This window comes from Amblyomma americanum, chromosome 10 (genome assembly GCF_052857255.1).
Source record: "Amblyomma americanum isolate KBUSLIRL-KWMA chromosome 10, ASM5285725v1, whole genome shotgun sequence".
Lineage (NCBI taxonomy): Eukaryota > Metazoa > Arthropoda > Arachnida > Ixodida > Ixodidae > Amblyomma > Amblyomma americanum.
In genome coordinates this window covers 38,297,945-38,324,632 of record NC_135506.1, presented here as the reverse complement: position 1 = coordinate 38,324,632, position 26,688 = coordinate 38,297,945, and the positions used below count along the sequence as shown (strand labels likewise).

Below are 26,688 nucleotides of genomic sequence, written 5' to 3'. Positions count from 1 at the left end.
TTTCTTTGCAGTAATGGTTTTCTAATGAAGACCGATGTTCCAGTCTATTTTTATTTTCTGACTGATGCGGTTAGAAGCTCCTCTTTAAGGGCATGAAGCGAGAGCATGGTGGGTTAATCGTCATATATGCGGAAGGTAATTCTGCACTCTACGTTAATGTGCCATTTTAGTGCAAAGCGAATATTTTTCGACAACCTGATATTCAGTTTATTCAGTACTGAGTCATGTCATGTCGGTGTCCTGCGAGTCCTGCTTGTATCTCTGTGGTGCAGAGGTTAAGAGATGTGCCACCGCCCTGCGATGTCAGATGTCCGCACCGGCAGTCCTCGCGCGGCCAAGGTTGCTTTTACTTACCAACCAATCATTATTTACCTGCAACCTGTCATGGTGGGCACTTTGCTCAATAATCTGGTGGGCAGGTTGGGAAGACAACGTATGGTCACGTGAGCTAAATCACGTGACCTTTTCGCTCTCAACGCCGACGGTGATATCCGACTCTCTGAACAAAGGGGCCAGTAGTACTGTCGAAAGTTTTTTTTTTCATTCATACAGCTTACGATTCGCGTGAAACACGGTCGGACACAACAGGAAACTGCTCGTGGCAGGACGCAAGAGCAAATATACTGAATATCTGGTTTTGGCGATATACGCGTTGCGCTAAAATGGCACATTAAACTTGCAATATGCCCAACCGAAAGTAAAAATGGGTTTGACATGTGTAGTTTCACAACGTAATGCTCAAAGTGGTTCGCAAAAGTTGTTCATTTTTTCTTTGAAGCGAATTTCGCACACAGGAAGTCGACCCAGTCTGAGAGCGCTCATTCGTGCTAAAAAGGGCAGGAAAATGTGCTTTTCTTTGCGGTGCCCTTTTCAGGTCTACAGGATGATGATGAAGAACTACGGAAAAGATACATTTCTAGGTTCGTGATCACGTACACATCTGATGTTATAAAACTATGGGAGGAAAATCCACGTTTTTTTGAGGAGAACAAAGTTCAGCACTACCAGCCAGGAGTAGCCGGATATGGCTTCAGGTATATTCCAATCAAAGACCTACTCATCACGGGAATGCTGCAAGTAAGTATACAATAATTAACATGGTTCGCTCTTTCGCAAACTCGGCGCCATGTAATGCGCCGCTACTTGGTATGGTCAAGTGATCACATTCCTCATCCGTTCCCCCCTGCTGGGCAAGAAGAGGAGCTCTAATCTTTCCGCAGTGATTTATTAGGTCATGTCACAAGCTTATCCACCTCAAGAAACACAGCGCTGCGATTTTCAGCATAGTTTTGTTATGGATATTGCCAAGAAAACTGTGCACTTTCCCAGTACTACTAAGTGGAGGTTAATGACACTTGCCCCGATTGCTGTGACGTCATTGAACGCAGTGGTTGGTCACAGGAACAGCCAGTGCTTGCCGGCGATGCCGATGTCACCAGAGTGTGGCAGCCTAGGTTGGCAGGCAAACCGTGATTTTAAGATGCACTAAAGATCTAGCGCTGGCAGAAACTGAAACTTCTACTAAAACATTTTTCTAATTATTCGCGAGGCGAAACTGTGTTTGGCGGTTATAGCGAGACTACTACTTAATGCCAGCCTTCCCAAGTTTCATGGTGCCTAGATAATAGGCCCACAGGCATGACAACATCAGCCTGACTGCACCTACTGCAGGGCAGATGTCCCTACCGGCTGTCCTCTTGCGGCCAAGGTTGCTTTTACTTATCAACCAATCATTATTTACCTGCAACCTGACATGGTGGGCACTTTTCTCAATAATCTGGTGGGCAGGTTGGGTGGAAGAAAGTAATCTGCGGAGTAACTGCGGCCACCGCATCCCCACAAACTCTTTAATCTCTTTCGCACACATAACGTTCCGTCTCCCCCTGCTAGGCTCGCCTTCTATTGGAATCCACTCCGTTGCCCTTAAGGACCAGCGGTTATCTTGCTTTCGCAATACATGCCCTGGAAAATAGCCTACGCTTGATCCCTCACCCACTCTGCCCGCTTCCGATCTCTTAACGTTACACCTATTAAAGCGAAAGCTTCACTGCGCTATCTCGGTTTGGAATAGAAGCGGTTTTGGAATAGAAGCGAGCCGAGGTCGAACCCCTTACTGCGTGATTGGCGTGTCCAGTGATATATGTGGGGCAGTTACTACGCCATTTCCTCTTCTCAAAACCGATTCGGGCGTCCACCGATAAACGTGAGGCAGTTACTGCGCTTATTCATTTCTTCAAAACCAGCTCTAAAAATCTGGCGGTTTAGGTCTGGGTAACCCTGGACGAAAGAGAAAAGAGTCGTCACCCTGGCTACGTTTGTGGTCGAGTGACTGGCTGTTTCCATACATAGCCATTATGACATTTTTTATTTGTTAAACGTTTCGCTTTCTTCGAAACGACCTTAAAGGCGATCACACAAGATAGGATATATTTAATATAGCTTCGGTGATATTTAAGACTGTATTATATCTCGTTTTGTGCGGAGATATGGAACCAAATCCGGTTCCAAACAACGCGCAATCCCTGAATATAATTTCATGAAGCCAAATTGAAAATAGTTTTTCTCGGGACAGAAGATGTCGCAATGTGAGACAGGCGTCATTTCTTTTTCAACTTTCATTTTCCTTTGCTTACGGCGCGGTTAGCGGGTCCACAAAGATATGCGAGACAGGCATTATTCCCCCCTCCCTCCCTTCCTAAAACCAAATTTCATTCCACTTGCCTTACGGTGCTGTCCGGGTGCCCAGTGAGCTATGTGCGACAGGCATCATTTCATTTCCTTAAAGCCTGTTTTCATTTTATTTTCCTTCCCTTACGGGCGAGGTTCAAATGTCGGTCTCGACGGCAGGCGTCGCATAAATCGCACCAAGCGTTCCGTTCTGCTGAACGCATTAAAGTGCACGAGTGTTTACGCAGAACCCACTATAGCCGCTACAGCCGCTGGTGTCGCTGCTGTAGCTGACGTCACGTGTCTAACCTAACTACCACCAGTTATGCTCATGCTTTGACCTCTACCTATTAAGGTGAAACTTCTCAACTGTTCAGAGTAACCCGACGGGGTGGTTCAGTGGTTAAAGCGCCCGGCTACTGATTCGGAGTACTCGGGTCCGAACCCGGACGTAGCGGCCGCGTTTCAATGAAGGGGAAAGGTAAAAGGCGTCTGTGTGCTGTGCGCTGTCAGAGCACGTTAAAGGTGCCCAGGTGGTCGAAATTATTGCGGAGCCTTCCACTAGGGCACCTCTGCTTTCGCTTCTCGCAATCTTTCTTTTATCTCTCCCCTTACACCGCGGTTCAAGTGTGCGCCGATATGCGAGACAGGATACTGCGCCGTTTAATTTGTTTGGTTTTCTGGGGAAAGGAAATGACACAGTATCTGTCTCATATATCGTTGGACACCTGAACCGCGCCGTAAAGGAAGGGATGAAGAAGGGAGTGAAAGAACAAAGGAAGTAAGAGATGCCGTAGTGGAGGGCTCCGGAATAATTTCCACCACCCGTGGATCTTAAACGTGCACTGACATCGCACTGCACAAGGGCGCCTCAGCGTTTTCCCTTCATAAAAACGATGCCACCACGGCCGGGTTCGAACCCGGGAACTCGGAATATGTAGCCGAGCACGCTAACCACTCAGCCACCGCGGCGGCTCCATTTATTTTCCCCAAAAACTTTTTCATCCACCGAGATTTGAAACATACTGCGCCGCTTCCTCCCCCCCCCCCCCCCCCAAGAAAAAGCCAATTTATTGGCGGGCCATCTAACGCTCTTATTCATAACGTTTCGACCCGCCGCGGTGGCTCAGAGGTTAGGGCGCTCGACTTCTGATCCGGAGTTCCCCGGTTCGAACCTGACCGCGGCGGCTGCGTTTTTATGGAGGAAAAACGTTAAGGCACTCATGTGCTGTGCGATGTCAGTGCACGTTAAAGATCCCCGGGTGGTCGAAATTATTCCGGAGCCCTCCACTGCTGCACCTCTTCTTCCTTTCTTCTTTCACTCCCTCCTTTATCCCTTCCCTTACGGAGCGGTTCAGGTGTCCAATGATATATGAGACAGATACTGCGCCATTTTCTTTTCCCAAAAACGAATTATAATTATAATCACGTTTCTCTATGTATTCAGGTCTGCTAACCCCTTCCTTTGGCGTAAAATTTTCGAAGTCCAAAGAATTCACGATGGCGGCCCCCATAGTAAATCGATATAGCCACCTAATTAGTGATTGGTTTGTTACGTCTTTAGTATACCGTATTGGTGATTCACTGGTTTTGTGACGTCATAGTTAACTAGTCACGTTACTATGTTTAATTTCCTATAACTATGTTTTAATGAGGTCATCATAAAAAGAATTAGATATTTAGAAACCATAGACGAGTAGAACACGTTAGGTCAGGGTTAAATTTTTTTTAATTAACCGATGACGCCTTCATGTAACTAATGGCATATTCGTAACTCGTTTGATGGGTAGAATATGTTTCGACACCAAAGTCAAACAATTAGGTTAATGTTTAGTTATGCTTTGGCTTAACATGGCGTCCGTGACGTCACCTCCCAAGGCGATAGGCGCCCGCTCCACGTAGTAGCGTAATCACGTGCATGGGGGATAGATTGCGCTACCAAACAACTAACGCTCGTTACTTAACTTTTTCCAGAAGGTGGCGGCTCAACTTTTTTCCTTTCTTCAAGGAGGTAGGTGGCCGGTGGTCATGAGGTATGAAATTGTGAGCTGCCGAATGCTGATATCATGGCCACCATGTTAAGCCTAACCCTAACAAATTACTACCCTATTATGCGATATTGATGTCTAACATGTTCTACTCTACGAGGCCGTGACGAATATTGAATTTGTTATATCATGACATTAGCGAATAGGCAATTAAATATACGCCTACCCATGACTAAATATTAACTTCCTTGGTTAAATTTTGTGTCTAACGCGTTCTACTCATCTAAAGGATTCTAAATACCTAGTTACTTTCATGACCTTGTTAACTATTTAGTTTCTATGTGGTTAAACAGCCACGTGCCTAGATAATTATGACGTCACAAAATGTCACCAGTCACAAATTTGATATAGTAGTGATGTCACCAATCAATCACCAATTGGGTTGATATATCGATTTACAATGGCGGTCGCTATCTTGAATTTCTGAGAATGGAAATTTCATGCCAATGGGAGGTGGTAGCTGACCTCAATAAATCGAGAAACGCGATGAATAACTGCTGACGCTCTTAAAACGGCCCTTCAATTAATTGGTTTTTCGGGAAGTGGCGCAGTATGTCTCAAATCTCGGCGGGCACCCGTCCAATACAAATTGGCTTTTATATCTCAGTGGACCCCTCAACCGCGCCATAAGAGAATGGATAAATGAGGTACTGAGAGAAGAACGGAAGAGGTGACGTAGTGGCTGGCTCCTTAATAATTTTGACAACCTGGGGACGATAGATGGCGCTACCAAACAACTAATGGTCATTACTTCAACGTCTTCCAGATGGTGGTGGCACATTTTTTTCATTTTTGTTTCCTTGGCTCGCTACGTTGGAATTAAGCTCAACGTTTTTAAAGCTGAAGCAGGGCATAAAAAGCGCTAATGTAGATGCGTCACTTTTCTTAAGTGGCCAATATCGAGCCTAGACATTACAGCGAAGGCCGGCAGTTTTCACAGCGATACCATGCAGACGAGCTAAGGCTAGGCCTGTTTTGGACGGGTTACCTTCGTGTTTTGTGAGGAGTAATGCATCATAATTCCTGTATGAGTATAGGTAGCCGTGCTGCTACAAAATCTGCATGACCGCGGAGGTAAAAGATTTAGTAGTCTCTTTGGTATAAAAGGCCTGTAGTAGTTCCCCGTTGTGTAGTGGACATGAGGGTCCGAAGCTAAATTAGTCAAAATTTAATTTCATACACGTGCCACGTAGAGCGGCAACCACATCAATCCTTTTTGCAGATGTTCCCGGTGCCACTTAGACTCTAGATGATTATGCCGCTTTATAGAAGCCGAACAGAACAGGTTTCACGTTTCACAATTATTCACGGCGATCGAAGGGAGATGCTCCCGCGTTCTTATTTGGTTAAAGCCAACTGCCAGGCGATAACCTTAAAATCGGATAAGTTAATCTTCTCTTGTCTATACCGCCTTTTAGCAGCGGTTGGACTGTCCTCCTCTGCATGCGTGTCAAAAGTCAAACGTTGTGATACAGGCGCCCACTACATCTCTGCCTTTTATACGCGATGCTGCGCATGGGAAGCGTGGTTAGGGTGATAGAGTGGTGTGCGGCGAAACGGCGACGCAGAACATGACGCAACTGTGGGGTGTGTCGGTTACCATGGCATCGGCGCAATGCGCACAACTGCTCATCCGAGTGACGTCACACTCGGCTCAACGGTGGAGCGGGCGCGCGTCCGCGACGACGGCGAAGCGCTTGGCGTGTCTTGCTCCTATCCGGTTGCCATGGTAACGGCGCATGCTCACAACTGGCTTCTCCCATGTACCGCGAAATGCTCGACTCCTAGCCTAGTGTAGGTCTCACTAAAAAGTATGTAATTCCGCGATTTACTTCGTCCTCGGAGCCACCGCGTTGGCTCAATGTTTATGGTGCTCGGCCTGCTGATCTGGAAGACGCGAGTTCGGCCCCTGTCTAGGAGGCGAGATTTCAATGAAGGCGAAATGGTAGGAGGCTACTATGCGATGTCACTTCACGGTGAAGAATCACAGGTGGCCAACATTATTCTAAGCCCTCCAATAAGGCGCTCGTAATAGCCTGAGCCGCTTTGGGACGTTCAACCCTATCGACATTAACCAAACCTATGTAGACAGCAGTCCATCGCCAAACATTGTCTCAGTGGTTAGTTCTGTGGAAGTGTTCTCATGCATTACACGGAAGCTGGATTAAAATAGATCGATACCCAGTGTGCGATTACAGACACTTATCAACGCTTATTTCCCCATGTTTCGATGGAGGCGAAACGCTATTACGCCCCAGTGCTGCGAGATGCTAGTGCATGTTCAATACATTCACGTAGTGGGGACGGCAGTCGAAGAAGCGATGAAAACGGACGAAAGGTTTTCCAAAAGAAAACGTTATTCGGTCGACTTGCGCCCACAATGGACTGAATCACTCGGCGGCGGCGAAGGGACAAGCGTGCTCGGCGGTCGCCGAACAGAATGCCCCCCGCTGTTGGCCGTGCTTAATTTAAAGCTGATAGCGAACTTTCGAGATAAAGCGTGAAAAGTTACTAGAACATTCCGGGACAAAGTAGAATCAGCTCTGCCTGCCTGCGATCAATCGCGATAAATCTAGTCGCGTCTTGCGTTGCAAGCAAAGCGATAAGTGATGTGGCGGCCAAGTTGAAGAACGAACAAACACTGCAAATATTCACGGCAATATCCCCAGGCGATCTAAACTATTCCGGAGCCCTCCACTACGGCACCTCTTTCTTTGTTCCTTCTCTCATTCCTTCTTTATCCTTTCTCTGACGGCGCGGTTCGGGTGACCGCCGATATGCGAGTTGAGTTGAGTTGAGTGGTTGTAAGCTCATTCCTTCTTTATCCTTTCTCTGACGGCGCGGTTCGGGTGACCGCCGATATGCGAGTTGAGTTGAGTTAAGTGGTTGTAAGCTACCGGTGGGATTAGCCTTGCAGTTGCTGCCGGCAATTCCTCCACCGTAGCGACACTTAAATAGAAATCACAGAAACACTGACCGCAAAAACCCAAATAGACACTCCTGAGGTCACCATGTGGAGGCCAAATCCGTGTCCTGCAGGTAAAGTAGAAGAAGGTGAGAAGCATCCCTTCTACTCGACTGGCTCCCGCGCGGGAAAACAATGTCCTGAAGAGAACTGTGAGGAACTCCTGCCTTCTTGAGGGATCCGAATAACACAGCCCGTTCCGCGTTGTACAATGTACAACGCGGAACGGGCTGTGTCTCGCCGATATGCGAGACGATACTGCGCCATTTCTAGAGCGCCAGAGCTCTGTTCCCGCTTTCTCAGTCCTTAAAAAAGTTCACAACTTTGTGTTATCAGATCTGGTGTGATTATCCTAGGTCGCAGCTGGCCTTTTGTGATGGCATATATGTAGCTTGGACACGTGGGCTCCTCCACCTTAGCCTTACTTCAACTCAGAAAGGGCGCTATCATCTCTTACAACGAAGCGAACCAGATTTTAGCCCTTCGGTTTTACAAGTCCACTCATAGTCTAAAATGTCGGAACACAGTGGTGTAAAGCTTGTTCGCTATTGCTGCGCAGCATCATTCCACAGTCCTGGTGGCTTCCTAGTCTCTAGAAGCTGTGCCTCATGCGACAGTGCAGTTGGAGGTGTTTCGGCTTAGCAATGCCTTATTTGAGTGGGCGCACAGAAGCTTTCTCACCGATAACTATAGCTCTAGATGACGTTTGCGGAGCGTTATGAATCTCATAGTCGCAGTGTGCGCGTTGTGATGTCAGTACTGTATTTTGGCGACACTTTAGTAGCCCTGAAACAAAGCATAAATACGGCGAGAAAATGTACTCATAAGGAATTCAATTCCTTGCAGGCTTTCCTCAAAAGCGTTAAGGACGTGAACCAAGACAAAATCTTCATCGGGACTGACATCTCAGGCTTTACAGACGAAATTCTAAAAGCACCACCATCCGTATTCAAAGGGTAAGCAAATTATCAGCACTTGCCGCGCGCAGGCTTGAGAGATTTTCATTTATTCGTTTTGAAAGCAGGAAACCGCGTGCTGCCTACGAAAGCAATACAGGTTGATATACTCACGCTTAGATATCACAATGTTGCCTGTATATAAGCGCAATTAAGTATAGAATTATACTATGCACTCTTCCTTGGAAAATGCATCAAGGAAAAGTCGACGGCACTTATCGAGAAGCACGCTGGCACGTGGTAGGAGCTTGTCTTCAGGAGCCTTCCCTAACTGTAGCTGAGGTGTCCTGAATGCCGTCTATCCTGCTTTATACCGGTTCGGTTCTAAAGGTTCTAAAAACCACCGTAAATGAAAGAGCATTGACCACGGCGATGTGTCCAGTAGCAACGCTACTCAGCACCGAACGAAATGCTTGCCCTTTGTCTTCTATATTCAGTTTCACATTTCGCCGCTCTATATTCGATGAATCTCAATTTACGGAAGTAACGTAAGAGTTACGTAAAGCGATGCGCCGATGCGCGGTAATCTTCGCATTCAAACACTATTCTCAACTCCTAAGTGAACTGCACTGCCCTTATCGGTGCATTTTTTACAGTCAAGGTAAGCATGATGAATCGTGGGTACAATGCGAACTTTGTACATCCAAAGGGGCATTTTCAATGAAGTACATGGTCACTTATGGCAGTGCTTAATTTCGGGCCATGTTCCAACAGAAGCTCGGGTACTGGTGTAACTGTATCAAGTGCTTGCAACTCTATGGCGTTGGCTGCAAAGCTCTCCTGCATTTAAAATGATCGCATTGAGGTGTTTCAGGGACGCTGAAATGCTGTGCAATAGAGGAAGTTAGCCAGACCATAACCTGACTTAAAAATAGTTTTCTGAATCAATCGCATACCCAGGAGTCGATGGGCTTGCTATTAATATCTTTAGGTAATGTTAGAGGTACAGTCTTTGTCTAGATTGCTCCCATTGGGCACCCTGAACTAAAACCTTGGTCCGTAAAGTTCTCAGACTGAGTCCTTAAAAAAATGCGTTTAACATTGAAATTATTTCTGCAGCACGCCTTCGAAAAAGTCTCCCTTACAGTTTTTACACAGCTTCCAACGCTTTTTGAGGTCTTGGAAGCTGTTGGAAAACGCTTCTTCTGGCAGGGCTGTCAGCTCCTTTGTCGTGGCGTTTTGAATGACCTCCAAGCTCCCCTTCCGGCGAGCTTTTAGGGCTCTCTTCACACGAGGAATAAGGCAAAATCGCATAGGGTGAGGTCAAGCGAGTATGGCGGATGGGGAAATACAGTAATGCTGTGCTTGGCTATCTGCCACGCTGAAAGCATTGTGCGGCCCTGCGTTATCGCAAAGAAGCCTCCATTGTGCAGATGCCCTAATGTTAGGGCGACGGCGTCGCAGTGCATCACGCATGTGTTGGAGCACACTGATATAAACTCCTGTTCCACCTTCTGCCTTGTGGGACGAACTTCTGGTGTATGACACCTCTTGCATAGAAAAAAGCTCTCAGCATCGTCTGTCGCTGCACTTTTCTGGAAGCCGGAGAAGCTGTGTACCGCTATTCGGCGCGCTGCTTCTTTGAGGATCGCACTGAAAACACATGTTTTGTCTTCAGCAATGATGCTGTCGACAAATGCAGCATCTTTCTCTGCCTCGGAGAGCAAATCGGTGCTCACTGATGCCCGCGTGTCCTGGTCCTTTGTGAGGAAGTGCGGCCCAAGTCTGGCAGTCAGCTTTCGATTCCATGATGTTGAAAGGCGCCCCTGCTTTGTGTCGTCTTCCACCGATGTTTTTCCCGAAACTAACCTCTTGTGCCACTCGACAACTCGCGCCCGCGATAATGTCTCGTTGCCATAAGCGTCACGAAGGACCTCATACGTCTGTGTGGCTGCCTTGCAAAGCTTCACATAGAATTTTATGGTTGCACGTTGCTTGAGGTGGACGTCCATCTCTCCTCATTCAATCACAGTAGCATGCGCAGACGACTAGTGACAACGTAATTTTCTACATGTACTGCCATCTAGCCGCTGCCACAATAATTAACATAAATAGCTCAGGTTTGCCCGAAAAGACGGCGCTACATAAATGCACCAACATTTGTTTAGGGGAATCATTTCTAGAGAAGAAATTAATCAGTCTCGAAACTTCGCGGACCAAGGTTGTATATGATCCTTACATCAATATCCAGGCACCTGGGCGGCCTCAGCTCCGTAGGTTCGCTTTGTTTTTGTGTTTACTGGCTGAACTGGATGCTGTACGAGTCAGTTGCTCAACGCGTGCTAGGATAGTGGTAGCGGTCTGGGATAGTGCGCTCCTCATTCTCTATTGCATATCTTCTGCTGAAACAGCTGAATACGAAAAATATCCTTGAAGAGCAAATGCAACGCTTAGTCTTCGAAGCGCAAAGCATAGAGATAGGAAAAGCGATGAATATTAACAAAACTAAAAAGCTCATACTGTCATGGCCATCGCCGCGGCAAGTACTGGAAGGTGTTGTCGCAAGTTTGACCACTTGTCATTGCTCATCACGAATAAGCGCCTATATCGCATACTGTGTGTAGCCGCAGAACCAGCGCGGGAGTATGGAGACAGGACTTGCATTCACTTCGAGAGCGCCCACCACTCGCTTTCTCTGTAGAGCTCTGGCAGCTGATTGAGTTTGCGCCGCTTGGAGCTCTTCCGACGTTCGTGCCGATTGGCTTGAAACCGATGCTTCTGGGTTCGAGCCAATCGGCACGACCCAAAATGTCTTAAAAGGCGACACCTGCTAATAAGACCTTCTTTGCCACGTAGGATAAAATTAATTTTATTAAAATGCCTGCAACCGACGGTTTAACGTGCCGTGAGGTTGGAAAAGCATCGATCCGGGGTTGTGACTTAATTTGCACTACCCCGGTTCGGCCCGTTCTCGGTGGGTCGTGAGGCTTGTGCTTTTCCGGCGCACGCCGGTCCTGCGTGCCGCGTTACACGAATAGATAGCTTTATAGCAGTGACACGCCAATATCTCCCTACATACAGGCCATCGGAATGAGAGAATACCATGTGCAATTCATACCACATGTGCTTACCAGCAACGTTTTAAGAGCGTTAGCTCTTACTCATCACGTTTCGAGATTTCGTGGGGTCTGCTGCCACCCTGGGACCACAGCGCCATCTGTGGCAGAATAGAAAACGGCATGTCTCGCATAGAGACTTGTAGCGCCATCTACAATAGCGATATAGAAACAACCACCTGCCGTGTGCCAATGATGACGTCTCAGTGCTATATGGTGGATAGGGGTAGAACTATGAAAATGACGTCACAGGACGAAATAGTGGCAGTTTCGGTTCCTAGAAACCAGGATGGCGGCCATTAAAATTGGTTGGGACCTCCTATTCCTTCCCCCCTCACTCACTCCCAAAAATTGTCACTCCCAAAACTGTCCCGTTACGGGACCGCCATATGTGCATACATTTGTTCTGCTATATACTCTGACAGTAAGGGGCAGCCATACGGAGAGAGTTTGTGCACTGAATTTGGAAGGCAAAGAAAACCCTATGGGTGCTGGTATAAAAATAAAAGCACAAATAAATAACAGGTAAACATTGTATACATGCTATTACTTATATTAACCCTTGCTATTTCGCGCCGCAAACCGAAGTTTGGGCCCAACTTGAGGGGGTGTAACTGGCCAACGGGCGCATTCTTCGTCGCTTTCTTCGTCTAGTAAACCAAACAGCTAACGCTCGTTGCTTCAACGTCTTCCAGACGGTGGCGGCCTTTTTTTTAGATAAGGGAAGGTGGAAAACAGCGGCGGTGCGCCAGGGAGCAGAGCGCACCCAAAACGGTTGCCGCTACGCGGTGGCGCTGCGGTCGCTTTAGGATGGGCGCGTCCTCTGCTACTAAGAGCTTGAGGAGTGTCAGCAGACGGTGACTCGCGTGCGTACAGAAACGTATTTAAAATGAATACCAACGTAAGATGGGCGTTCATATCTCTCTTGTATTAATGGAACAAGACAGCTTAGTAGCATTTATAACAATAACCTTAGCCGGACACGTTGAAGACGCGCTGGGAAAAAGCTTATCACATGCGTATTAGATCTGCATTCAAGAAGTAAAGCCACCGTGCTCCCAGTCCGATCACAGTACTTACTGAAAATGCCTCAACCACAAGGACTATTATATTTTCATCTCGATGCATTGGAACAGAGAAAGCGACTGAAGAAAAAAGTGCGTATGCCGCAAGAAAAATGAAATAAAAAGCAATTAGAGTCCACAGATCTCAAGTAACAGTTGCCTCCTTTAAAAAAAAGAAAAACGTGCCAACAGTTCTATACCTGTCTTCCGTGCTAGTTTCGGGCGAGATCTACAGCCAAAAGCTCAACCCCAAGCATCCTGGCCTCTCGTACCGCAGCTATAGAGCGCATGCGAAATTTGCAATACGTAGACGTGTGCGGCTTGAAGTGGCCGAGCCCAGCGCACACGATGCGAGGCGCCAGCCAGTGTCGACCAGTTATGCAGCAAACTGTTCACGTGACCAAGCGCAGTCAATGGGCGTAGCGGCGGCGAAAAGAAAACCAAGGAAACGTACGTGGTACTGTCAAAACCCTAGCGACGGCAAAGAAAGTGGGGCCGCATCCCAGGGGCCAGTTATCCAACTGTCCTCATCTAAAAATGTTGTTAGCACGTACATGACGTCGAAAACAAGGCCTCAGGCACCTCACTGTCAGATGTAGTCTTCGCCTATTGAAAGTTCAGATGACCCCGTTCAAGCTTGTGCTCAGCATACAAACAACGACCGCATTCTAGCCCACTAATCATGTGTTGGTGGGCACAGCAATACGTTGCCTTGAACTTGGTGGGGAAAAATTTCCCATTTTGATTCTGATCCTCCGCTGCTATAGCTGGTATAACGAACTGTTAGGCGCTCTCCCCCTTTTTTTCCTGAGCTGAGGGGGGAGGGTGGTGTATGGTTTTTACGGTCATAACGTTAATTCATCTTACTGAGGTCGTTCTTTATTAGCAAATGTCAATCCAGTGGTCAGAAGCAATGCATGGGTTTGCATGTGCTGTACAATGCCAGCACTTTACTTATGTACCTGATTGCTTTAAGCACCTCTACAAACATCACTACATGAAGGAGGTAATGCTTCGTAGAATTTGATAAGGGTGAGCGCATCAGAGCCTTCCAAAGAACTATTATTGAGATAGAAGTAATTTAATGAAAGGAAAGGGGCCGTTTCTAATAAAGGTGCCTTATGGCAACTGCTATTTCAACTTAACGCTGCCCGCAAACACGTTAGCTTTCAGTTAGGATGGCCGTCGCAATGCTTCGCATATACTACTTCAGATGTTGGTTCTACTAGAGGCGCTTAAGGGCCACTTGTCTGAACAAGGAGTGCGTTCTGTGCGCATCGTTCTCGAGGCGATTTCGTTCAGTTTATCAATAATACAGAAGAATTTGTCGGCCACGGACAACGTGGAGGGTGTGTTGTTAAGGGCATAACGTTACTTCATCTTTGTTCTTGGTCTCCACTGCAATTGCAAAGGCTTCGCGCAACAGGTTTACCTTGCACAACTCTGCCTGCAGGCAGAGTTGTGAAAGGTACGGAGAAAATTTTGAATTGCGGCCCCCTCACAAAAAGTAGGTCCAGTTTGCATATAAACAGGCATGAACCTTTCGATAAAAGTTTTTCTAGCATACATCTTTACAACCCGCTCTCTTGAATGTATCACTTTTGAAACATATGAAAATTCCTTTCTAGTATTCACATGCAAGTTGATGAATATTGATAAATGATATGCGAGGAGCCTGTAAGAATTTTCTCTGGTTCATTTTTACTGTTTAAAGAGGCGCCTTGAAATCTCATTCGCGTCAGTGTGATGTTCTGATTCAAGCCATTAATATTTTTTTGTCTGCAGCGTTGGATTAATAATTGGTCTTCGAAAGAATTACGGAACATGCATCAAAAGAGGCCTGTGGTATGAAAAAATTTATTTGGTAAGTAAGGCCTCGCAGAGTGCACATATAATATTTTTCAGCAGGCCAGGCAGACAGTCATCGCCTTACTCCGTCTACGTACGAAAACAAGAGGGATAGAGAGTGCAAATAACAGTTGATGTAATAATATATTCGTCACACATTTCGAACACATGCAACCAAGGCAATACTGCAATTGTTATTTTGGTATTTATTGCTCCACGAAAATCAATTTAAAGACAACTAATGCTTCAATAAAGGGTGCGTAAAACTGCGTTTTCACGCGTTGATAGTCCTAAAATACATCGTGTCCCTTGGCATGAAACAGCTTGTAAAGAAAATTAAGCACACGTCATACTCGTTTCGAGCAGTGGTGGCTGCTGTGAGCGTGGTAAAAACGATGTAAAATAATTCACTGGCTATGATGATGCTGTTTCTCTGCTTGAATCTCGGCGGCCACAGATGTCAAGTAACAGTTGCCTCCTATAAAAAAAAGAAAAACGTGCGAACAGTTCTGTACCTGTCTTCCGTGCTAGAAAAGTAACCTTATCCCAAGCAGCACAAGTAATTGCCCCAACATTGGAACTCTATTGGCAAAGCTTGCCCTACAAAGGACCAGGATGGGACAATGTTGTTGCAATATTGGGTCGATGGTCTGCGCTGCTTAGGATGGCACAGGTGCTTTCGTACAGCCCGTCTCAGCTTTAAACAATAGACCAGGGAAAGAAATGAAGGCAATGACGAATCCGACACTACGCTAACAAACTGTACATGTGCATATTTACTGAAAATGAAAGTGGTAGAAATAATGTAATATTATTCGTCACACATTTCGAAAGGCAATACGCCTATGCAGGTAAGCACAGCCTATGAATTCGCTGAGACGTCGAAAAGTTTCGCGAAAGGCACAAACGCATGACATTGATTCGCTGTTGTATCGTGTGGGTCATGTCTTGTGGTGTAGTGCTCCGTTTGGGTACGTGTTCTGTAGGCACATAAGTGTTGTGGCTTGCTCTAAGCTTAGGCTGCCATATGGCGCTTAGGGCAGTAGGTTAGGAAGGGGTTGGTGAGTAAACTAGCATTTCTTGTTCTAAGAGTCCTCTGACATCAGCTGCGTCTCTGGCTTCTTCTTGTACCTGCTTTAGCTGACCCTACGTGTCCGAGTCTGCTAGGTTGTCCCACTGCTTGCATTATCATGTTGATCGGTACAACGTAGCGTAGTCTCCAAACCAGACACGTTCGCTCTTGTATCTCGTATGGCCCATGAATTGAGAAATGGTGCTGTTTCGATACATGTTGCTTTGTAGGCACCTAAGTCTTGTGCATTGCTTAGGTTGCCATGTGGGAGTTCGTACTTCCTACATCTTTCCTGCATGTTTTTGTGTTGTAAAGGGCTCTATCGATGTCTCTGCCTCCCACTTCCTCCCCCGGCTACTGTATACAACGAAGTCTACTCAAAGTGTCTCCCTGCACCCCAGCGTCGGGGACCCAAATGATAGTGCGTTGAGGAACTTTAGTGCTGTGAGGCTTATGCTCAACACACACACACACACACACACACACACACACACACACACACACACACACACACACACACACACACACACACACGCACGCACACACACACACACACACACACACACACACACACACACACACACACACACACACACACACACACACACACACACACACACACACACACGCATACGCACACGCACACACACACACACACACACACACACACACACACACACACACGCATACGCACACGCACACGCACACACGCGCACACGCGCACACACGCACACACGCACACACACCGCACACACACCACACACACACCACACACACAGGCGTCTTTTTATTTGGGAACAGCCGGGCACACGCGTGCTCGGAGCCCAAGCAAGCGACGATGATGATGATGGGGATATACAGATGAAAGAGGTGAAAGTTCGCGCAAAGCGCTCACACAAATAGTTCCCCGGCAGGAAAGCGGCCATCTTGGCCGCGGATTAAATAGAAGAGGGGCGACGGGTGTAGATTTTCATCCGCGATACATGAACCACTTCTTGAGAGCGGCGACGGCGGTCGATGACGGGGTGCGAGGGAACAACGGCGTAGTTGACCGGAGATGTTTGCTGGACAAGATAAGGTCCGATAAAACGCTGGAGAAACTTTGCGCACAGTCCAGGCGTGTGGACGGGTGTCTAGAGGAGGACCTCATCTCCGGGTCGGAAGGAGACCGTACGGTGGTGCAGGTCATAGCGGTGTTAGCGGTCTTGCTGAGTGGCTTCGGTGTTGACGCGGGCGAGGTGGCGACAATATGCCATCCGAGAAGCGAACTCTTCGCCCAGAGACGCAGACGGAGATGCGGAAGCAGAAAAGAAGGCGGTATCGAACAATGAGGATGGAACACGGCCATACACCAAGAAGAAAGGGCTGTAGCCAGTGGTGCGTTGAACTGCGGAATTGTAGGCAAAGGTGACAAAGGGCAAAATGTTGTCCCAGTTCTTATGTTCAGGCCGAATGTACATAGATATCATGTCAGACAGGGTACGGTGAAAGCGCTCGATGAGACCGTTGGTTTGAGGATGGTAGCTACAACATGTCTTGTGGAAAGTGTTGGTGGCGCGGAGGACCACTTGAAGCACATGGGACAAAAATGTCTTCCCACGGTCGCTGATCAGGACACGAGCAGCACCATGGCGCAACACTATCGCATGCAAGAAAAAGTCGGCGACTTCAGAAGCGGCACCGGAGTGAAGCGGGGCTGTTTCAGCATACCGCGTCCGGTGGTCAATGGCGGTGACAACCGAACGGTGGCCAGCTGGCGTAAGGGGAAAGGGACCAAACAAGTCGATGGCGACGGTGTCGAAAGGCACGGATGGGCAAGGAAGAGGCTGTAGGAGGCCGGCAGGAACGGATGTTGACCGCTTGGGACGCTGGCAAGGCACACAGGAGGATATGTATTTGGCAACGCTAGTAGAGAGCCCAGGCCAGAAGTATCAGCTCTTGATACGGTCATACGTCTTCAGGTGACCCAAATGACCGGCAGAGGCGTCGTCGTCGTAAACCTGCAAAACTTGAAGACGAAGGGAGCGAGGCAAAACGGGAACCCACCGGTGACCCCTAGGGTGGTAGGTGTAGCGGTAGAGTGTGCCGTGCTGAAATCTGAACTGGCGAAGCTGGCGTCGCGAGCGACTGTTGGGTGCCACTGATTGGCCTCGGAGACGATCGATGATAGTGCGGCCGAATGGATCAGCCAGCTGATGGGAGGGCAAATCGGCGTGGACTTCGACTGGTGTAACAACAATGGGTATACAATCCATAAGGAGGTCGGACGCCTGAGGTGAAGGGCACGTTGTTTAGGGGGCCGCAGCGTGAGTCCGGGAGTCAGGTAACGGGCATCGAGACAGGGCGTCAGCGTCGAGGTGTTTTCTCTCGGATTTGTAGGTGATAGTGAAGGTGTACTCCTGAAGACGTAGCCCCCAGCGACCCAAACGGCCGGACAAGTTCTTCAGTGCCGACAGCCAACAGAGCGCGTGATGATCGGTAACAATGGTGAAGGGATGGCCGTACAATTAGGGGCGAAATTTCTGGATTGCCCAAACAACGGCGAGACACTCTTGCTCTGTTATGGTGTAGTTACGCTCCGCTGTATTAAGAGAACGGCTGGCGTACGCTACAGCCTGCTCTTGGTTGGCATCGTTGCGTTGTAAGAGAACAGCGCCAAGGCCTTGTCCACTGGCGTCGGTATGGAGAATGGTGGGGGCTGCCTCATCAAAATGGCGAAGCACAGGCGTTGAAGTGAGCGCCTGCTTGAGGGCTTGGAAGGCCTCTTCGCATTCAGTGGACCACAGAAAGCGTCTCAGAAGTCAATAGTTTATGTATGGGGGACGCTTTGGATGCAAAATTACGTATGAAACGGCGGAAGTAGGACGCTAAGCCCAGGAAGCTGCGAAGTTCATTCAGGCGCTGGGGGCGAGGACAACTGAGGACAGCGGCAATTTTTTCAGCATCAGGTCGAATTCCGGCCTTACTAACGATGTGACCGAGTACTTTTATGCTTTTGCTGGCAAAGTGGTACATTTTGGTATTTAATTGAAGACCGGCTTTCGCAAGGCACGTGAGAACTGCGTTGGGACGGTGCAAGTGCTGGGAGAAGTCGGACGAAAAGATGATAATGTCGTCCAGATAGGAAAGACAGGTCTTTCATTTCATGCCCAGTAGCACGGTGTCAATCATGCGCTCAAATGTGGCCGGGGCATTGCACAGTCCGAAAGGCATCACATTGAATTCGTAAAGACCGTCCGGGGTAACAAATGCGGTCTTCTCCTTGTCTGATTCGTGCATGGGGATTTGCCAATAGCCCGAGCGGAGGTCGAGGCTTGAAAAGTACTCAGCGCCTTGGAGGCAGTCCAACGCGTCGTCGATGCGAGGGAGCGGGTAGACATCTTTATGGGTTATCTTGTTAAGGGCACAGTAATCGACGCAGAAACGAATTGAGCCATCTTTTTTACGGGCGAGAACGACAGGAGATGACCAGGAGCTTGTAGATGGTCGAATGATGTGGCGCGAAAGCATGTCTGCAACCTGGTCCTCAATGATCTTGCGCTCAGATGCGGAAACGCGGTACGGACGGCGCCGTAGAATAGCTGAGCCGTCCGTCTCTATGCGAGGGGACGTTACAGAAGTCTGGCCTAAAGCGGACGTGCACACATCAAAGGAGTTCTGGTGGGTCATAAGAACTTCTAGTAAGGCTGTCGACTGCTCAGACGTAAGGTCAGCGCTGATGGCGGCTGCGAGCGCAGAGGAAGAACACGGAGCGGGAGTATCAGCTGGTAGCACAGCACATGAAATCGGGTCGGTGTCGAGAGGGACAGGTTTACCTTCAAACAGGAAACCAATAGTAGCGCCTTTGGGTAGTAACATGGACTGGCTGGTAGTGTTCAGCGCCGTGATGACCGCGCAACCACGGAAGAAAGATGTGAGGCAAGAGGCAACAGCGATGCCTTGGGAGGTCCAGCGTGGCGAAGGCATGACTAAGGCATCGCCCTCAAAAGCGATGTATAAAGTTGCAAAGGATGAGCTGTTCACGGCCAAGGGGCAGGGCGAAGTCCACAGCAGTGACCACACGTGGTGGCGAACAGTCAGACCAGGGTGCCAATTCTGGATCTGCTATGTGGATGAGGCAGCCGTTGCAAGAGATGAGGGCAGAAGACGACGACAAAGTCCTACCCCAGGATTATCGGATGAACGCAGGATGGGAGGATAATGAATTCAATATGATAGCGCTGGTTAGCGATGAAAACACGCACAGTGCATTGGCCAGTGGAGTAGATGAGCGTGCCGTTGGCTCCACGGAGAGGCGAACCGCTGTATGGAGTTGTGACTTTGCGCAGGCGGGAACACAGGGCAAGGTGAATGACGGAGAAAGCGGCACCCGTGTCTATGAGAGCTTGAGTCCACACCCCTTCAACACACACTGTCAACATATTCGACGGGCGGTCAGGAAGAATTTTGGAGTTCGCACGGCAAGCAGCATTCCCTCCAAAACCTGCTTCGTTTAGTTTTCCGGGCTAGGAGCGAAGGGCTGTTAGGCGGGTCGAAGAGGTGATGAGCGGCGAAAAGGTGAAGGGGAGCGGCGGCGAGTAGAACGGGAGGCCCGAGTGATATCCTGAGAGTTTGGAGGCGAGGGGGAGCAACGGTAAATTTGGGAGAACGGCGAGGTGGAAGTATCAGGCTGGCGCACAGGTGCACGTTCGAAAGCAGCATAACCGCGTCGTTCATCTTGCTGTCGCCGGCGACAGACGCGTGAGACATGACCGCGGATCCTGCAGTAGTCGCAAGTATGACGGGGAGTACGCCAGGCTGGAGCATAAGGCGTTGCTGGAGGACACGGAGCCACGGCAGCCACGGGACCGCAGGCAGGCGTTGGAGTAGACGTAGGGACCGGGGCGGGTGGCCTGATGCAATGTCGGCATAGGTGGGCGGGCGAGAAGGTGTCTGAGGGGTGGCAGGGGCCACGGCGCAGGTGAAAGCGGCCAGCTCATTTTTGATGACGCTCCGCAAGTCAGGTGTAGCAGGCGGGATATTAAAGGTCGGAGTGCCGAGAGTGGTGGGCTGCCCGTAGAGTTCTTCGCGTATCAGGGAACGGATGACGGAACGGAGGTTCTCATCGACGAGGACGCTGCCATCACTGGGGTGTGACTGAAGGCGGCATGACTGCAGCTCATCCAGGCGCTGGCATGTGGTGGTAATGGCAGATACGCTGGAGGGGTTCTGGGCTATCAACGCGTTGAAAGCAACGGTCCCAATGCCCTCAAGAATGTGGCGAACGCGCTCCGACTCAGGCATGTCAGCACTAACGCGGCGGCAAAGAGCAAGAACGTCCTCGATGTAAGAGGTGTAGGACTCCCCAGGCTGCTGAAGCCGCGCGGCAAGCTTTTTCTTGGCTAGCTCAGAGGGGCCTGTCGGCGTGCCGAAAATTTTCCGCAGCTGCTGTGTGAATGTAGGCCACTCGTGATTAAGACACCACGTCTTTGCGACGTCAGTCAAGTAAAAGACAACATTCAGCAGCTTGTGGGAGTCATCCCACCGGTTGAACGTACTGACGCTGGTGTAGTTGTCGACGTCGTCGCCATGAAGTCCGGCGAAGACCTGAGGGTCACGTTGACGGCTGGTGATGGTCCAGGCTGGGGCAACCGCAGCAGCCGGGGAAGGCGACGGGGGTGAGCGCGTTCCGTTGCCTTCCTCCATACCTTTTATATATATATATATATATATATATGGGCATGTTTAGATAAGAACAGTAATCGAGGTCCCATGACCATTTTTTGTTTTCAATTATATTTTTATCTGTGATGGGTAAATGTGTCCACACAAAGGAATGAACCTTAGTTTTGCAAGGAACTTCGTAGATTTCTCGGAAAAAAATCGTATGTCACAAGGGGTGGAGAATGTCGTTTTTGCCACTTCTCAAAGTTGCAAGTTTGGAGCATCACTGGATGCACAATAAGTTGTTTTCGCGCATAAGTATTTTTTCAGTACTTCACTACAACTTGTGCTATACGAAGACATAAAAAACGTTTTCTAGCTGTGTCAGTCTTCTGAGTAAAAAATCGCAAATTTCGCTTCCGGAGCTGTGCGGTGCCAAAAAGGCACTTTTGAGGGCAAGCTTACGGCAAGATGCGTAAAGATCTCCCGACTGAATCTTTTTCTCTGTATTTTTCAGATACTTTTAATCACTTCAGGCAAGTTTTGTAGCTCTACACTTGACCTATATTTTTCAATATGGCCTCAAAATTGGCAGTTCAAAAACGTGAAAAAAGGGACCACTTTGACTTGAGTTTAAAAAAAAAACATCATGATCGATATTTATTAAAATTTGCCCTAATAATACTCAACACTTCATAATTTTAAGGCATTAAAAAAGTATTGCATTATATTGTTTTAAAGTATGTAAATAAATACAAAACTGACTTCATGATTTCAATCCCTACGACTGCTCAGTATTCCCTCTTAGGATGCGCAATCGTCAGAAGCTGGTTTTAGTATTAATATTTTGTAAGTAAATTTTAAACGCTACAGTTGCTGAGTTCATAAGTGTAATTTGTAAGCATTTTTTCTATTACAATCAAAGGTCTAAAGCTCCTATTCGCTTTCGTACTGTTCTAACGGTGGGACCTAAATTACTGTTAGCATATTCCAGCACGTTATATTGGAGTGACGTGTGTGTAGGGGTAGTTTATGCAAACAATTAATGCACCCGTCGCACTCTCAAGGTGACTTTAACTGCTACCGCCGCTCCAGGGATGAACCGCGCTTGGCAGCCGCTCCTATAGCTATATAACGCCCGGCGCGACTTTGAAATTCACAGCATCATGTGTGCCGCCGCCGCACCGAGGCTTTAGCCGCCGCTATCATCTTTTCATCGCAACGCACCGAACGCCTAGCAGTTATGCCTCAGCCTTCGACCTTCGACAAAGATAACCCTTGTGAGCGGATGTTGTTCGGATCTCGAGTTTTGTGTGTCGTTTTCCAGGCCTGGTAGACCCGGTGGGGTCGTTTTCTGTACTCACGTGTTTTCTCTGCGCTGGAGCGCTCCCTCGACAAGCATACTTGGTATCTCAGTCTCGGCTCGTACGTCAGACCGAAAGAACATAAGTGTCGACGGTGGACAGCCTGTGTTAAAAATCCATTCATCTGTCCATCTCCTCTTTTTGGAAAAGCAGCTCTGGGCCCTGCATCCGTCACCTGCTCTTCTGTCTCGCGATAATCTCCTGAAGCGGTGAGCTTTTGCATTCATGAAGAGATTTCCGCGGCGAACGTTTTGTGCCGACTACTCAAAAAGGCACAAACAGAGAATTGAAAAAGAACGTAATTTTCGCAGTGCAAAGACACTCATTGTCGCTGCTCTCAAAAAAGTCCTACTTCCCGAAGAAGCTCTCCGAGTACGAGAAAGTGACTTCATCTGTCAGAATTGTTACCGTCGGTTCAAGGAAGACATAGATAATATGCAGGCAGAGTCAACCGAAACAGAAGAATTCCGCCCTGGGGAAGAAATCGTAGAAAATTTAAATTCAAGTGTCAGCCTACCTCCGAAATCTCGCCCCTAAAGCCACCGAGCGCTCTAAAAAAACGCCTCAGACTTTCCTATGCAAAGCGAAAGCAGGAAGAGGTGGCAAGAGCTATGGTGACGAAAATACGATCGGGGATACCGGCAGCATATAATGTCCCAGAGACTTCGCGCGCGTCAGAAGAAAAGTGTGCGCAGTGCAGCAGTTGGGAGGACAACCTACATGCTGCCTACAATAGGTGCACGTCCTTTCAAGAGCGTTGCCAGCTGCTGACACTGCTACCACGCAACCTAACCGTGAAATATGTGCAGGAAGTTATTCCAGAGGCAACGAGGTACGTTATCCAAAAATCGAAGATGGTGGATGAGGAAGGCGTATGCTCAACACAGGAGAGATATACAAGATGTAAACTACAACAGGAAGACATTACCACCGTTTTAGAATATTACACCATGGATGAACTCGATTGCTCTAGACAGACTCCGAACAAAAAGGATGTTGTGAGAATCTAGAAGGAGGGAGGGAAAGAATGGATACCTAAACGCTTCATGACGCGGTCCTTGCGAGAAGCATTCCGCCTCTACAAGCAAGCTCACCTTGCCTTCCAGGTTGGCCTCACAACATTCATATCCTTGCGTCCTAAGTGGGTGAAATGATCGCCACAGTGGCAAGTGTGTGTTTGTGTGTGCTGTGCAAACTTTCAGTTGTGCCTCGTGGGACTGCACAACGCGTCCGGAAGGTCGCTTTCTCCCGAAGATATGCAGAGCCTCTGCGTATGCCAGGAACCTACTGCGTCGTGTTTCCTTAGGCATTGTGAGCACTGTCCACAAGATGGCATTTTCACTTCGGAAAATTTTGAAATGAGCAGCGAGGACGAGGTGTTGATTGCTTCATGGGAATACGGTGAGCTCGTTAAAGACTCTGACCGCTTCATCATTTATGAGAGAATTTCTAAGAATGACCATGAAATGGATTCTCCACAACTATATTAGATCTGTGCAAGCAAGAGCAATACATAAAGAAAAACACAGCTGGAAGAGAGGTGCAATTGTTTTGCATTTTGATTTCGCCGAAAACTGGACAGTTGTGCTTCCAGACGCAGTACAAGCTTACCATTGGCAGAAAAAGCAGGTGACCGTGTTTACCTGCGTTGTCACGTCAAGAAAATCGACTCGGAACTACGCCGTAATTTCCGACGATATGTCTCATGATTCAGCTCATGCATGCTTGGCTCTGTCAAAAATCAAAGCACACCTCGAAGACAACGCGCCAATATACACCAAGATAACATATGTGAGCGACGGGGCTCCCGCTCACTTCAAGAATAAATATCAGTTTCATGAGCTACAACGCAGTGAATGTCGAGAGACGAAATGGATGTTTTCGGCCACTGGACACGGCAAAAATGCTTGCGACGGCGTTGGTGGGCTTGTCAAACATCGAGCATCACACCACAACTTGCGGAAGCCTGAAAGTGAGGCCATACAAACAGCCAGCGGCTTCGTAGACGCAATTCAAGGAACGCTAAAGAACATCACCATTCTGGAGCTCCCACAGAGGGAGCTTGCAGACTTTCGCGAAACGAAGAAGGAAGAATGGAAAATGGCAAAGAAAGTGCCTGGAGTTCAGACGCTCCATATGTGGAAGTACGTTCAAATAAATGAAGGCAGTGCATCCTACGTGGCCTCCACCGCTGCTTCGGAATGGAAGAGACTTTGATCTGGTTTGTGCTTCGTGCTGGACAATATACTGTGCGCATACCGACTTCAACTGCTGCCGTTAATTACTTGTTACGATTTTCTGAATTGCAATCTGCATATAAAGCGGCATCCCATTTGTAAATTGCGTTCCTATTAAAACTCCTGATTAAAAATCTTGCAGATAAATTGTTCCTCTCAGAAGACGACGTTCTGTCTCCTGACATTGCCCTGTAGAACATTTGAACACAGAGGTAAACAGATGCAGGTACGGAAACGTCGGCATCAGAAATACATGAATATAAACTTTTATATATAAAAATTTTTCTAAAAACTCACAAATGATCTAATATTTTTAAAAAATCGATTACATACCAATGTACCTTACGATGATAAATTAGAAATACAAAAAAAAAACGTTTGACCGCCAGCAGTCAGTTAATCAGGTGAAATAACGATTTTATTCCCATTTTGACGCATTAGGAACACCGCTAACAAGCGAGTAGGAGCTGTACAAACATTCAGGATGGTTCGCATATTGTGGTAATTGAAATGTAACCACGTTCAGTGAGTGCTAAATGAAATTTCTGACAATTACTATTTCTAAGAGGCAGTAATTACCAATTCTAGGTAACAAAAATTATCGAGTATTGAGTATTATTAAGGCAAATTTTAATAAAATTCGATGATGTTTTTTTTTAAATTCAAGTCAAAGTTGTCACTTTTTTGACGTTTTTGAACTTCTGCCAATTTTGAGGCCTTATTGAAAAATATATATCAAGTGTAGAGCTACAAAACTTGCCTGAAGTGATTAAAAGTAGCTGAAAAATACAGAGAAAAAGATTCAGTCGGGAGATCTTTACGCATCTTGCCCTAAGGCTGCCCTGAAAAGTGCCTTTTTGGCACCGCACAGCTCCGGAAGCGAAGTTTGCGATTTTTTACTCAGAAGACTGACACAGCAAGAAAACGTTTTTTATTTTAATCGTATTGTGCAAGTTGTAATAAAGTGCTGAAAAAATATTTATGCGCGGAAACAATTTATTGTGCATACAGTGATGCTTGCAACTTTGCGAAGTGGCAAAAACGACATTCTCCACCTCTTGTGACATGAGCTTTTTTTCCGAGAAAACCATGAAGTTCCTAGCAAAACTAAGGTTCATTCCTTTGTGTGGACACATTTACCCATCACAATTTGGAGGTCGTGGTTTCGGATTCCACCGGCGGCATGGTTATTTTCTCTGCTGGTTTATAAGTAATGTTCTTTAAAACCAATTGATTGGCATTAGAAATTTTAAAAAAATAGAAAACATTCCCCTATGCACATTGGTTTCGTTGACTGTTGGTTTCCTTAATATGTTTGTCAAACGAGCCCCTCATTTAAAAAAAAATAGAAAACATTCCCCTTTCCCCTATGCACATGGGTTTCATCGACTGTTGGTTTCCTTAACATGTTCGTCAAACGAGCCCCTCATTTCATTTGCCTTGTTTGCTGATAGCTTAACGGGGGTCTCGGTTCTGGCAGTCTTGATGCCATAGGTAGCATAAGAGGGCTCTCGCACAGTTTCCGCCCTCGCCGTTAGATGACGTTCTACGTCACACTTGCGGTATTACAGGACGTGCTACGTCCACCGCTATGGACGAGGGTGGCGCTGGTGAACACTCTCAAGGTTCGCTTACAAGCAAAACATAAATACCCACGAAAGCAGCAGATTGGACAGCCGTCGCCGTAGCTCAGTTGGTAAGAGCACCGGACGCGATATTCGGAGGTCGTAGGTTCGGATCCCACCGGCGGCATGGTTTCGTTGACTGT

The 26,688-nt window shown here is 47.7% G+C and overlaps 1 protein-coding gene and 1 long non-coding RNA gene across 3 annotated transcripts in view; both read left to right on the top strand.

The window, feature by feature from the left end:
* The window catches only part of LOC144107736 (uncharacterized), a 360,923-nt gene that overhangs the window by 92,833 nt on the left and 241,402 nt on the right, over positions 1 to 26,688 (top strand). The gene's annotated exons all lie outside the window — the stretch shown is intronic.
* LOC144107012 (uncharacterized) overlaps positions 1 to 26,688 on the top strand; it is an 88,201-nt gene that overhangs the window by 44,095 nt on the left and 17,418 nt on the right. The window contains exons 10-12 of the mRNA XM_077639989.1: positions 875 to 1,077; positions 8,527 to 8,636; positions 14,542 to 14,620. Of these exons, the coding sequence (XP_077496115.1) occupies positions 875 to 1,077; positions 8,527 to 8,636; positions 14,542 to 14,620 (392 nt within the window). The remainder of the gene's footprint in view (positions 1 to 874; positions 1,078 to 8,526; positions 8,637 to 14,541; positions 14,621 to 26,688) is intronic.